The sequence below is a fragment of the Meleagris gallopavo genome, chromosome Z, assembly GCF_000146605.3.
Source record: "Meleagris gallopavo isolate NT-WF06-2002-E0010 breed Aviagen turkey brand Nicholas breeding stock chromosome Z, Turkey_5.1, whole genome shotgun sequence".
In the NCBI taxonomy this organism is placed as follows: Eukaryota; Metazoa; Chordata; class Aves; order Galliformes; family Phasianidae; genus Meleagris; species Meleagris gallopavo.
In genome coordinates, this window is record NC_015041.2 from 59,677,002 (window position 1) to 59,690,892 (window position 13,891).

A 13,891-nucleotide genomic window follows, 5' to 3' on the forward strand; every position below is an offset into this window, starting at 1 on the left:
AAAAAAAACTATGAAGAATATGAGACAACAGTCTGATCAGTTCCAGATGGTAACAGTTAATATTCTATCACAACTAACAGATCAGGAACTTTTTGGTAACAAGTCATCTGTTTGCTCTGGAGCAACCATGAAGCTTACAGGAAGAAGAAAAGGAATATCTGGTGGAATTAGCTGTTCACAGTGCAAAGTTCCAGGTTTTGCTAATCATAAGTATCACTAAGCAAAGAACTTTCAAATCCACAAAGCTTTTCTCAATCCACTCTCACTGAATTCCATGGAATTTTTATTAAAACCACTTAAAGAAATCCCACTCGTAATCCCCTTTTGACAAACATCATATAATTCAGCAAGAACATGAGGAACTATTTCTTTTCTTTTAATATTTATGTGCGATAAATCTATGCAGACATTCCACTTAGTTAGCCTATACTCTTGCACTGAAACGTTCCGCTCCTTTATCTTTGCTCATGTTAAAGACCGGGAGCCATCTTAGCTTTTCCTTTTGCTTCCCTCATTTTTTACCTGTATATCCAATTGGGCATATGCAAATATATCCACTTCCCAACTGTTTGCACGTCCCATTGTTGTGGCATGGCTCCAGGAAACATTCATGAAACACCTGCCACAGGCAATAACAATACAAGTACAGTAAATGATGTGGAACAAAATATTCTCATTCTAAATAGCATGCTCTATAATCAATTTGGAAAGCTGGGAATAAAATTATCCCTGGCATTAACTTTTAGTCTTTCCTCTTTGTCTCCCCTACACACCAATCATTCTTATTTCTCTAGAGAAAAATGTGGATTGCTATTTTTAATTACCAAAACATGATCATTGTGGCTCCACCCCTAGAACTTTCTGAGCTATGATTAACAGCTGAAATTTTATACTATGCTGTATTTTATATGAGAGTTTCTCTGCTTTACATCCTTTTACGCAGGCTAATCACTTCCTACTTCCTGTTACTGGTCATTAATTGAACTGTTGGTGGGCTTCAGTGAATGGTGTTATTTTTTCTCAGCTTACAAACCTGAATTCAGAGAATTCCTTGAGTATGTGATCAAACACAATCATGACAGATAAGTCTGTCACCTAATGAGAACCATTATTCAACATCTTTATCTTATCACCAGTCAGCTTTGCTCCTCTAACACATCATCTTCACTTTTGATTCATATAAAGCAGCCTTGTCTGAGTTACAGACTGGGCAATGGGTAAGGCAGCATCTGTGCCACACACTGTCAATAGTGTAGTTTCTATTATGTAAGGACTTGCCTGTATTTCAAAAGCAGTACTCAAAACAGAAGGGAATTCTGCTTGCCTCCCCTCAAGTATATCCATAATGTAATGAGCAAAATAAAGATTTTACAACTGGGACTTAGGTTCCTGGTAGTAACTGCTACAATCCAGCATGTGGAAGCAATAAAATGACCAAGTATGATCAACTTACTTTTCACGGACTGACTGAACTCTCTCCATGGAGTTTACATTTCTTATATAAGTCTGATAAATTTCTCATACATCAGGTGAAGGCTTGAAGTCCAACATTTAAGACTACCAATGAGCTGATGAGGCCACTTTTATTCACCAGAAGTGCTTTTATAATCAGAAAGAGGGTCTGAAGGTTCCCCTAACAATCATCACTCTCAACTCTTTAGGAAATACAGTCAGCATAACAATTACATTTAAAAAAGCCTTATTAATTTAGTACTGACATAAGATGTATGGCTTCTTTTATTAGAGGCAATACTAGAAAAGATATCTTGTCCTTGCCTGACTGCTGACTTTGTACTGTTTGCTGATGTTTTCTGGAGAGGCTGGTATCATCATCACACTTTCCTCAGCAGCTGAGAAAGTAGAGCCAAAACCTAAAGGGGAAAGATACAAACATACAGTTAATAATGCTAGTTGGTAAGGTCTATATTCTATGAGGGCATCAGAACTGCATTTCAGTAATGCATCTAAAGAGAGTCTGAAAAAAGTGAATTTATGGGAATAAAACCCCAAATTCACAGCAAGCATGTAGCATTTAGTATTTATGTATATAATATGTATTTGTAAGTTTTCTAAAATATAGGTATGTAAGTATACATGTCCCATGTATTTATATGTGCATACACATACATACTTTCTTTTGTATACATATCACAGTATCATAGAATCATAAAAACCATAGAATTGTAGCATAACCCTAGCTGTAAGGGGCCTACAAGGATCATCAGGTCCAAATTGGGGCTCCACACAGGACTACCTAAAGTCAAATGCAGTGCCTGAAGGCAGTGTCCAAACATTCCTTGAACTCTGGCAGCTTAAGGCTCTCTACAACCTGAAAGGAGGTGGGGGTCAGCCTCTTCTCCCATGTAACTAGAGATAAGACTAAAGGGAACGGCCTCAAGTTATGCCATGAAGGTTCATCTTGGATATTAGGAAAAATGTGTTCTCCTAAAGAACAGTCAGGCACTGAATGGGCTGCCCAGGGAGGTGCTGGAGTCACTGTCCCTGGAGGTGTTCAAGAAACATTTAGATGTTATACTAAGGAACATGGTATAGTGGGAAAGTTGGTGAATGGTTGAACTGGATGATCTTGGAAGTCTTTTCTAATCGTGGTGATTCTACGGTTCTGTGTTCCCACTGCTCTGGGGAGCTGTGTCATGCCCATGTCTCTCTGGGGCACAACCTTTCCTTAACCCCAAAAGCCTCTCCTGACACAGCTCCATGCTGTTCCCTCAGGCCCTGTCACCGTCACCCGAGAGCAGAGCTCAGCGCTGCCCTCCACTCTCTGTGAGGAGCTGCAGCTGCCATGAGCCACTCCTCACACCTCTTGTCCTCCAGAACTTTCTCCATCTTCATAGCCTGCCTTTGGACACTCATTGATAGTTTAATGTCCTTTTTGTACTTTATGTATTATGTACAAACCTGCACACAGTACTCAACGTGAGGTTGCACCTGTGGAGTGTAGGGTAGGACAATTCCTTCCCTCAACCAGCTGGCAATGCCAAGCATGATGCTCCCAAGGATACAGTTGACCTTCCTGGCTGTCTGGGCACACTGCTGACTCATGTTCAACTTGCTATCAATCAGAATCCCCAAATCTCCTTCAGGGAGTGCTCTCCAGTGTCTCATCCCCCAGACTGTATGTATGCCAGAGTTATCCCTTACCAGGTGCAGAATCCAGCACTTGTTAAACTGCATGCTGTTGGAGATTGTCTAGATTACTCTGCAAGGTCTCTCCACCCTTGATGGAGTCAACAGCTGCTCCCAATTTAGTATTGTCAGCAAACTTGCTCAAAACACCTTCTAGTCCTACATCCAAGTGATTTACGAAGACATCAAAGAGAAATGTCCCTAAAATGGAGCCTTAGTGATCTTTGCTACTGACTAGGCACCAGCCAGATATAACATCATTCACCATAATCCTTTGGGCCCAATCATCAGCCATTTCCTTACCCATTGCATATATATATATATTGTATTTATGTAAGTATATATATATACACACACTGTACACATACACACTTACACATACATTGTGTGCACAGGTGTATATATGCATATATACATACATACTCTGTATATTCATATGCTGTTCTTAAGCCATGGTACATACCACACAGTTGTTCCTTCCACATAGCACAGAGATAACACCAGTATGCCAAAATAAAAGTGAACATCTGTGCTTGAGTGGGAAATTCTACATTTGTTCTGAGAGTTTGTGAAAAAAAAAAACAGGATCTTTTCTTTAAGACTACTGCTGGCCATCCTTTACATGTTCTCATTACTTGTTTTTTTTCAGAAGAGATAATTTGGCTTACTTGAACAATCTGTGATGGATCTGGCACCAATGATTGTTGTTGTTCCATAAAAGGGACACGACAAGCAGTAGGACTTTCCTGGGTCTGGCTGATAGTAGTCTCTGGGACAAGGGTAACAAGGTGTCAAACCTGTACGAGAGAACTCCCCTGCAGAACATGGTACTGCAAGAACAAAAAGGACATTTTTTTGAAAGAGATCACTTCTGCCTGACCCAGCATCCTGCACCCTTTCTGATCACTTCCTTTCCTTCCCTCACAGTTCCTTCTTAGATTTTAAGGAGTGGGGTGAAACCCACTGGGAATTAACAACCCTAAGAGATGTTTATTTCACTATTAAGTGAAAAGTTCTTCTCAAGGACGTATTAAATATCTGGCAAGTATTTCTTTCTATTTTTTTTGCTGATGGAGACAGCTTTCTATGCAGCTTCCTTCCACGTTTTTAAATGTAACTGTAGAAATGTCATAGACCTATCTGTTACACACCTCCACAAGCTGAGACATCTACTGCGCCTCTTTTTACTGTTGAGGTATCTTCTGGGCAAGAGATGCAGTTCCTGGATCCAAATGCTGGCTGATACGTGCCAAGTGGACATGTTTCACAGGTCTCAAGACCATTAGGTGAATATGTTCCCTGCTTGCACTGAGCTGTAAGGCAGAAAAAATCACAAAAAATAAGTAATGTCCAAGTAGGAAACTCCTAGGCTCCTAACCTCTGAAAAAGATGCTGAAATCATAATACACTATACATAATACTTTTTATTTCTTGAATTTACTCTGAAGGGTTTTATGCATACAAAGAACAACAACAAAAAAAAATGACTTGTGCTAAGCTATTGACAATATATTTGTGAATTATTAATGAATCACCTTCACAGACGATTTATTGAAACTCAGTTACTCATTTTTAATGAACAAAATGAATAATAAAACAATAAATAGGCAATGAAACTAACTTCTTTTTCAGTACAAGCAAAGAGATAAGGGAGTTGAGGTGCTCAAAGTCAGACTATTGCAGTGTGGAATGCAAAAACCCATCTAGAATCACCATAGGACAGAGAGAGGTTGGCAAGGACAAGAATGGCTTATTTTAAGTGTATTAGTTCATGCAAAATGAACTCAAAATCTCAGAGAAAGGAGACAGAAATGTAACAAAACTCGAAGGGCCAGCTCTTCTTAAACTTATAATATCTGCCTGAACATTGTGCATGCTACAGAAGTGGTGAAAATGTGGCCTTTTCTCTTCACATGTACACATGAATGGTCAGTTAGGACTAATTCTCATTTCACAAGTTAATCTCATTCCTGTAATGAAGACCAAAGGGATGGCACTAGCCAGTCAGAGGTGGCTGTCTGAAAAAGATGAAGGTCTCACCTTTGCATTCTGAGATGCTCCTGGAGTGTAGATACTCAGTGTAACTACCAGATGGACAACTTTTGCATTCCAGCTGTCCTTCTTCATCCTGGTAGGATCCAGTCCAGCAGCTTTCACAGGCGTGATGCTCCAGCGAGTAGTAGGTACCCAAAGGACAGTTGACTGTAATGTTGGAAACATAAGGTTCCCTCAGAATACATAATCATATATAATTGTTTTGTCTCTGGAATTCTCATTTAATCAACCCTGTCTATATGAAATGTAAGTGTTCCTCAGCAAATGGGCTTGCATGAGTTGTCTATATGGAACGTTGTAAACATTTCACTGCGCACAGGAAACAATCCAGTTCCCTATTTCATCCACAAGAGTAACAAATAAGATTAAAAGACTGCATATCAAGTACTGCTTTCCTGAGTATCACCAACTGTGTGGATATGCCTGATTTCCCCATGGGAGTGGAATCCTGGGTACAAAAGCATCCTTTTTCCACAAGCCTTGGTTAGGAACATAAACATCCTCTGGAAGTCAAACTGTGCAAAGCATTTTTGCACTTTATTGTTCTGGGAGACCACAAGCACTGGACTGTGTCAAATCACTACCCTCTGCAAATATCCTCTAAAACCTTGCTTTTCAAAAAGATTCTAAATATATGTGAAGAAGAAGAAATCCTCTGGCTTACCACACATTCTCCCCTTCAGCACAGAACCAGGCCTGCAGAAAAGAAAGGCCTTCTCCGTCTCCAATGAGTTGCTGTCAGCTACAATGAGTTCAGACGCAAACTGAAAAGAATACATGGGTTCCTTATTGAGAGTCCTATTCAGCCTGTTTGTTATCATCTCTAGAGTTTTAAGAAGTCGTTTCTGGTTTTCCAGTTCCAGTGTATCATTCCTTTCATCAGGCAGTGGCACGCTAGCTGGGATTTAAAAAGAGAACACAACAGCACCAGATTTTAGAGTCAGCACTTCCAGCTTGCTCTGAAGTATATGTAGAGTGCAACACTCAGGCCTGATAGTTTGAAGCATAAAGCTGGCCATGTGCAAAACAGGGTTATGAGTGTCTCAAGAAAACTGTTGTCCACATCTCCAGCAGGCTTTTTGAATTGAATGGAAAGTCTTGCTGAATGTATTAGGAATATTTCTCTTTTTAAGAGGGTTTACAAGGAGGCTATTTTGACTTCTCTCACCTGTGATGTTAAATATTAACTTGATTTTGTGGTCAGACATTGGAACACTCAGCTTCTTATGCCTTTTGACTCGAGTAGGTGCTGCCTTTGCAAAAGCAGAGAGATGCTTGGATAGGCCTTCTTCCTGCACAGTGTCAAAGAAGTCATCGTAGGAATAATCCAGCTGGTTTGCCGCTCCCCAGCCAGCAGGTCCTGTCAGACATTTAAAAAGAAAAAAAGAGAAGCAAAATCACGTAGAAAATAAGTGCTTGTCATATTAATCCTTATTTCTGAAGTTCATCCCCAATAGAATGGTGCCTGACTGAACCTCTGAACAATATGTGTTGACTTGGCCTCTGAACAAGTGCCTACTGCACTGTGACTCACTGAAGAAAAAAAACCTCAATACTGAAATTTGTATACTTAGCCAAAGCCTTAAAGGAAGCCTGATATAAAATTTATTTTAAAAAGATACTCATAAAAGCAGCAATTATCTTTCCCTCAGTCTTGCATGGGCCCTCACCTGCTGGCAATATCTGAAACAACTCAGCATTGATCTCTCTTCTTCCTGCTTAGCTGCAGCTAGCATGCCAAAGCAGCATCTCCAAAACACCTCTTCTTCACAATTCCTGGAAAAGTTGTACAGTCATTGCCTTCTCAGAAAAGGCTGGAGTGACATCACCCTATGCACTCAGTCCTTCCAGACAGGCATTTCTTGTTACATATCGTGATTTAAATTCACCCTCAATTAGCTTGCTCTGTAAGTAATCTGCCTTTTCATGAATAAAATTAGAGATGCACAGTCTATTTCACTCATCTATCTCTTTGTGAAATAACGTGAAGGCATAAAAAAAATTCTGCCAGTTACCAGGTTAAGTCATCTGTCTTACAACTTACAGTGGAAATAAGGCAATTTAACCTCACAGCTTTGGGGCTGACACTGTGGGATTACTCCGTAACAAATCTTCTAAACTGTTGTCTCTTTTAACTGGTAGGAGAGTTCTCCTCTCCAACCTGTCCAGTGTAATATTATGAGAAATTCCAGAAAAATAGCAATGAGGTAATTTTGAAAAGAGATTGACATGAGCCAGAAGAGAATAGAACCTTGTATCTTATTTTCTCAACACTGTTTCCTCCAAGTGACTTTACAAATTAGTTCCAGTTATCATCGATATTCACTCCTCCTCTGATGACAACTCACAGATGTCCCCTAGTCTAGCCTCTAGTTCCCTGTGTCTAATTGCAAACAAATGTCCTTTCAAATTCAGTGAAGAATGTCTAAAAAATGAGAGAATAAGCACGAAGCTGTACTGAAGTAATCCCAACATGAACTTACAAAGGAGCCACAGTCCTATTAAAGACTAAGTGTTCTGATGTTGATTTGCCAAAATGCCCCATGCTGTCTGTTTTTAGCTTTACTGCTTTAAGTAACACTAAGGGACTAAGAAATGCCAAGGACAACAGCAGTACAACACTAATGCTAATCAGTATGAAGATTGACTGAAAATGACAACTTTCTTGGCATATAGCAAAGTGGGAGTAATCTCTAGGGCTGCCATAACTTCCACCCCAACATTTGAAAAATCTACCCTTTCTTATGATTTAATTCTGGCAGACAGCTCAGCACTACATCTACACTCAATTCATCCAGATGAAATGAAAAGAAAATGGGAAAAGTAAAAGTGCAAGAGCTCATGGGTTGAGAATCAGACAGTTTACTAGATAAAGCTGCATGCGCAAGCAAAGCAAACCAAGGAATTCATTTACTGCAGCTGTTCAGGCAATTATAGGCTCATCATGCATACAGGTTTCTTGGAAAGGCAAACACCACCTCTTTGAATGTCCCCTTTTCTCCCCTCTTGCAGTTTACTGCTAAGCATGATGCTATATGGTATGGGATATCCCTTTATCTATTCTGGGTCAGCTGTCCCAGCTATGACCATCCCATCTCCTGATGAACCCCAGGGCCTTGCTGGCAGGACAGAGTGAGAAGCTGAAACGACCCTCACTCTGTGCAAGCACTGCTCAATAATTAAAAAAGTCTGTGTGTTATTGTATTTTTATCAAAAATATGGCATCATACAAGCCCCCGTAAAGAAAACTAACTCTATCCCTGTCAAATCCATGATACTTTGCATACAAGAGGTTTCACAGCTGAGAGGCAATCTTATGCTTTGTGTGAACTCTGAGGATTCTGTGGACTGAAACCAACACCAAAGACAAAAAGTGACCCTGTTTTCTTAGCAATCTCCAGAAATATCTGTTGCGCTTTTCCAGCATTTTAGTTTGAAAGTGTTATGTTTAAAAAAGTTGCTTTCTTCAAAGCTAACCAAGCAAGTCAGTAGCACTCAGCATGTATGTGTGCATGTGCATGCTTTTTTCCTCCCTATCATGAAACATCTCAGTAAACTTTTCCTTCACATATGTACTATACAGGAAGCACTACTGAAAACAGAGAGCAAGCAATTCCACAATAAAATGTGTTGCATAATTTCTTAGTATCTTAACAATACTCTAATTTTTTAACTATTTTGTACAACACATTTCAGTATTTCAGAAAAAAAAGGAACTACACTACATTTTTCTGGATGGCAAACAATCTGTGCAATCAGTAATTACCAATGGCAAATCCATTTTCGTAATCGTAATTGTACTCCAAGCAATGTTTCTGTGTCTGATCTTCCAATCGGCAGTCAATATCATCAACATCATTACAGAATGATGGGACCTTACAACATAAAGAAGAAGAGCATTAAAAATACAGAATTACATAGCTTACCCCCAAATTAGAAAAGCTGTTTTATAACGTAAAGCCCTGGCCCTGTTCTTTCTCTGGCACAAGATTTCTCCTTTCATGCCTGTTATAATCACAACAGTTCCTGAGGATGCAAGTTCTGGATCTCTGCAAGTGATTTATTTAATTTCCTACTCTGGAACAGCAACAGTTACATGCTGTCCCACAAGATAAAGACTGTTATTTAAAAATGATTGCAAAAGCTTGGAAAAGCCTCTTCTGAATCAGACTACCAAGAAAAGCATTTCCAGCTAAGTGAACAATTCACAGGACAGAAGTGTAGCTCTCCATCATTGTTTTGATGAGTTCTGCTGGTAGGAAGTTGCAATAATTTAGGCCTGCTCTTTCTTATTGTTGAGTTTTCGCTGTGGTCTACCCAGAAACCACACAATAGAGAACTACAGAAAACTGACCAGTATTGATAGATTTTCTCTCTCCACAAAGGCAGTGAACATTAGAAAAGAACAGACAAATGCATTATTTTATAAAATCTCTATTTCTTGCTTCTTCCAAATTGATTTCGAAGAAGCTGGTTTCTAGGATTTATTTTGGGATCAATTTATTTTCTCTATATTGCTTTTTCATTGGAAAGATGGCTTCTGCTGATACGCTCCCCCTTTTCCTATCTCTGTTATAGTTTAAAGTTATTGGGAATAGGAACAGACATAATCAAACCAACCTTTTTAACTCTTTTCTGAGACTGCTGCATTTTGATATAACTTCCTGAGCAGGTCACTGAACATTTTTTCCTATTTTCCTATTTGCTTACTCATACTGATAGTTTAAGCAATGAAACCTAGTGGTAGTTGATAAATAAGCTCTTCAGAGAAGAGAAATAAAATTAGCCAAGATTTTTCTGCTAAAAGAAAACAAACCTGAAGTAAGTCAAGAGAGTAAAAGATATTCAGGTCCAAGAGTCAAAGATTGCCTGGAAGTGTCATTTGAGCTTTGAGCCTTCTGATCAGAACCACTGACAGGGATTTCAAAGCTACAGTGGTCGGTCCAGTAGTTATATACGCTAATAATGCATTTCAGTTACCAGTGAAGCTTACAGCACACAGGCTTTGTTCTGTAAGAAGTCTTTAACTGCCCAGGTACTGTACTCTGGAGTAATACCAACACATGGGGCCTGAGCATCAGCTCCTTAGACCACAACACAAAGGCCTGCTGCTTCTGCTTCACTGCTGAGGACAGACTCATGGATTAAGAGGGAGAGTGGTAATATTGAAGTGAAAAGCAAGAGACAGTGCAGAGAAGGAATGTGCTACCCCTTCCAATAAACTGCTGTGTATTTATTGATTAGAATTCAAAAACTCAAGAAACCCGAGCAAAGTATTTAAATCACTATCCAGTGTGTTATCTAGATGAATGTTACGTATACTATTTGTAAAATGAATATATTTTATCATTACATCCCACTCTCACAAACAACACTGCAGTTTATGAGTAATCACCAGGGACTTTCAAAAGGTTCTCTTTAAAATCTTACAAAAAAATCTGTGAGTATCAAGTCCCTAAGCTGTGCGGACATTTCATCAAATCTTGTCCATAAATAATTTCTCATTAAAGACTGAATAAAAATGTCAGTGCATCAGCTTTGATTTTAAAGGAGACCTGTCATCTTCCAAAAAATCACAAATCCCATTTCCAAGTTGCTGTTGTATTTTTCATGTATAAAAATAGTCAGCTGGGAAAAGTAACAAGTTGTACTTTTTAAAAAGTACGTAGAAGGAAGTAGCATTTACTAACCTACCATTTTACCGAGTGCACTCTGGAAAGCATCAGAAAAGCCATTTAGAAGACTGTTGTCATCACATCGTGTTGCTTTGTAAAGCATCTCGAAGGATTTGAACCCATGGTTTGCAAAACGATTTACTGAAAAATGTTGGAGAGTGACATTTTTGTTGGTCAGTGCAATAATTTCAGAGGACTACCAAAAAATTGGATTACACTAAACTAAGAAGCACTGTCTTTAAACCAAAACCCCCCACTCCCAGCATTATATACAAGAAAATGTTTATTTCTTCCTAAAATGTAACATTCATTTCTCAGACAATTCAGACAAATACTAAGACTAAATACCCCTTGACAGACATCACATTTTCACAGTAGTTTAATGGGAAGGCTAATGGATATTAAAGAAAAATGCCTGTTATGTATCTATTTCAGCATTTTCTTAATAGAAGAACTTCCCAGCTGTCACAATCCTAAACTCCACACTTCCTTTCTATTGAGAGAGAATCAAGTATTGGAAGTCCAGTTACTACAGCTATTAGACTAAATACAAAAAAAGGCAGAATTTAAGCAAAGCGAAATTCGTAAGTGTCCAAGTTATGGGTTTTGATCTGTTAGATGGCTCTGAAATGTAATTCTAATTTGCCCACAGCTGAAACATTGCTCTTTGCTGAAACAAAAAATCCACTCTGATGAGAGTAGGTGTAAGTTGGTGCCAGGATTGGCTTGTAGCTCTTATACTTCTATTTTTAAAATGTCACAAAATCTGAGAAAGTCCATAGCTCATAGCTTTGTCCGTCTCGAAGGAAATAGATAAAAGCTCTGATTTGGCAATAAGCAGATATGTAATTACAGCATGTATTGCTTTTACAAATACATTTCCCCTTTTCATTTGCAAATATTGTTGAAATTCTTGTTGAAAAAGCACTCTGAATTTTGCAGACAAACTACAACATATTTCAAATGCCAATTTGAACTAATTGGCCTTGTCTGCTTTGCCATCTTTGCTAGCTTGTTTGCTAGCAGGATACAAATTGACTATTTTTGTATTTCAGAGAACTTCTGAAATAACACTTTTAGGGACTTTTGAGTATTCATTTGCAGTATTTGTAATGATGTGAAATGAGAGATTTGTTATCAATGTACAGCAGTCATAATTCCTAAAATATTTTTAATTCCTCACTAAGAGCATTGTTGGATGAGCTGCAGATTCATTTCACAAAACATAGGCTAAAAATATTAAGACTTACAAGAGCAGTCAGGCCACTCTGGAGAGTAAGGTGGCTTCCAGACACCATCCTCATATGCACAATAGTAGTTTTCACTTGATCCCTCTGAGAAGCTATAACCCTCTGCACAGTGCAACTTACAATTAACACCCACTTCATCTGATGTGCATGTAAAATTGCCATTCACAGGCTCAAAGGAGATTTCACAGGGAGAACCTGAGAAAAATACAGAGACATGAAGGAAAACATACAGTCATACATCGATGAATTTGGAGAATTAAATAAGCACACAGGAAAGTAGAACTGGTAAGACTTTTGATCAAGAGCTGCACATGAAGTCTGTGTATTATTTGCTATGTCCAGAAAATCAGAACCAGGGTACTGCTAAATTCTTCTCAAACTCTGACATTTGAATATTAAACAATAAATGTGAAGGTTTTTAAGAAAATGTGACACGTGAGAAATTAAATAAACCCTCCAAAATGTAAGGCTCAAACCCATCTGTTTTTCTTATTCAAAGGTGCACAGTCAAGTATGTACCCACTAAAATACAACAAAAAATTAGTTAAAATTTTTACATGCATTTTCATACAATGAATTATAGTAAACTATGTTGCATATTGAACTCAAAAACTAAGCATTATCCATTCTACACTGCTGCAACAACACACAGACTTGTCAAAACAATCTTAGGAGGAACTAACCACAAAATCTCAGTTATGATCTATTTTACAGGCCAGAAGAAGACACAGTGAACATCTGAGAACACAATCTCATGTGCACCAAAATCACAAAAAGTTTGAAGTGGAGTAGACCTGAAATAATATGAATTCTAAGAACTGTCTTTTTCTTGCTGAGATTTACAAAAGCAAGTCAGAATGTAGCACATCCATCTGTAATTTATCTTTTGCAAAGCTATAACCAAGAGTCCAGTTTGCATAATTTTAAATATTCGTAACATTTCTTTATACACACAACAACTGAGACATTAGGCACTAGAGGGCAGAGATAGTGTACAATTTTAATTCTTTATACACCAAATTACTGATTTGTCTTTAAAGAAGAAGGTAAACTGTGGTGTCTATAAAAGCATCACAAATTCATGAGTATAAGAATAGGTGCAGCTAGCTTCCAAAACCTAGTAGGGTATCTGCTACAGTATTCGTAGGTGATTACAAAAATGTTTCCATGAGGTTTTCGTTTTTAAGAACAGATTTGAAGTTTGACTTCAGTAACACCTACTAATTCATTTCACAACATATTTGTCACTGAGAAAAAAAATGGATCAACAACCAAAAGTTTAACTGCTCAACGAACAGCGATCAGTGTTTTTACACCTAATTTGAATGTATAAAGCCAAATTCACCACTGTGCTTCTTCACTCTGAGAAAATATATAAACATCCTGACTGCCTTCAAGCTACTCCCATAGAAACCAGAAATATCTAATTAAGAAACTGGGAATATCCGAACGAAGAAATGATGTAGACTTGCAACCTTTATGACATTCAATTAAAACAAAACAATATACTTGGTCTGAGAACACCTGTATACATGAGAATATCTGTAGTATCACACCACGGCTTACATGTTATTGAACTGTAGCAGCAGCAACAAGGCTAATACAACAAACCTTTGATGACAACGTGTATTTCACATGTCCTATTATTTCCAGAAGGATCCAGGGCTACGTATTGAACTGTTGTTTCTCCTTTGGGAAAGAGATCTCCAGGTTCATGACTCCTAGTGATAGTCAGAGGAGCACCTAGAAGAATTAAAAAAAAAT

General features: G+C 38.3%; 1 protein-coding gene across 1 annotated transcript in view; it reads right to left on the reverse strand.

The window, feature by feature from the left end:
* SVEP1 (sushi, von Willebrand factor type A, EGF and pentraxin domain containing 1) overlaps positions 1–13,891 on the reverse strand; it is a 112,911-nt gene that overhangs the window by 57,236 nt on the left and 41,784 nt on the right. The window contains 11 exon segments of the mRNA XM_010726146.3: positions 523–619; positions 1,777–1,871; positions 3,816–3,977; positions 4,299–4,460; positions 5,188–5,349; positions 5,867–6,100; positions 6,371–6,562; positions 8,969–9,077; positions 10,897–11,018; positions 12,128–12,322; positions 13,739–13,870. Of these exon segments, the coding sequence (XP_010724448.3) occupies positions 523–619; positions 1,777–1,871; positions 3,816–3,977; positions 4,299–4,460; positions 5,188–5,349; positions 5,867–6,100; positions 6,371–6,562; positions 8,969–9,077; positions 10,897–11,018; positions 12,128–12,322; positions 13,739–13,870 (1,662 nt within the window).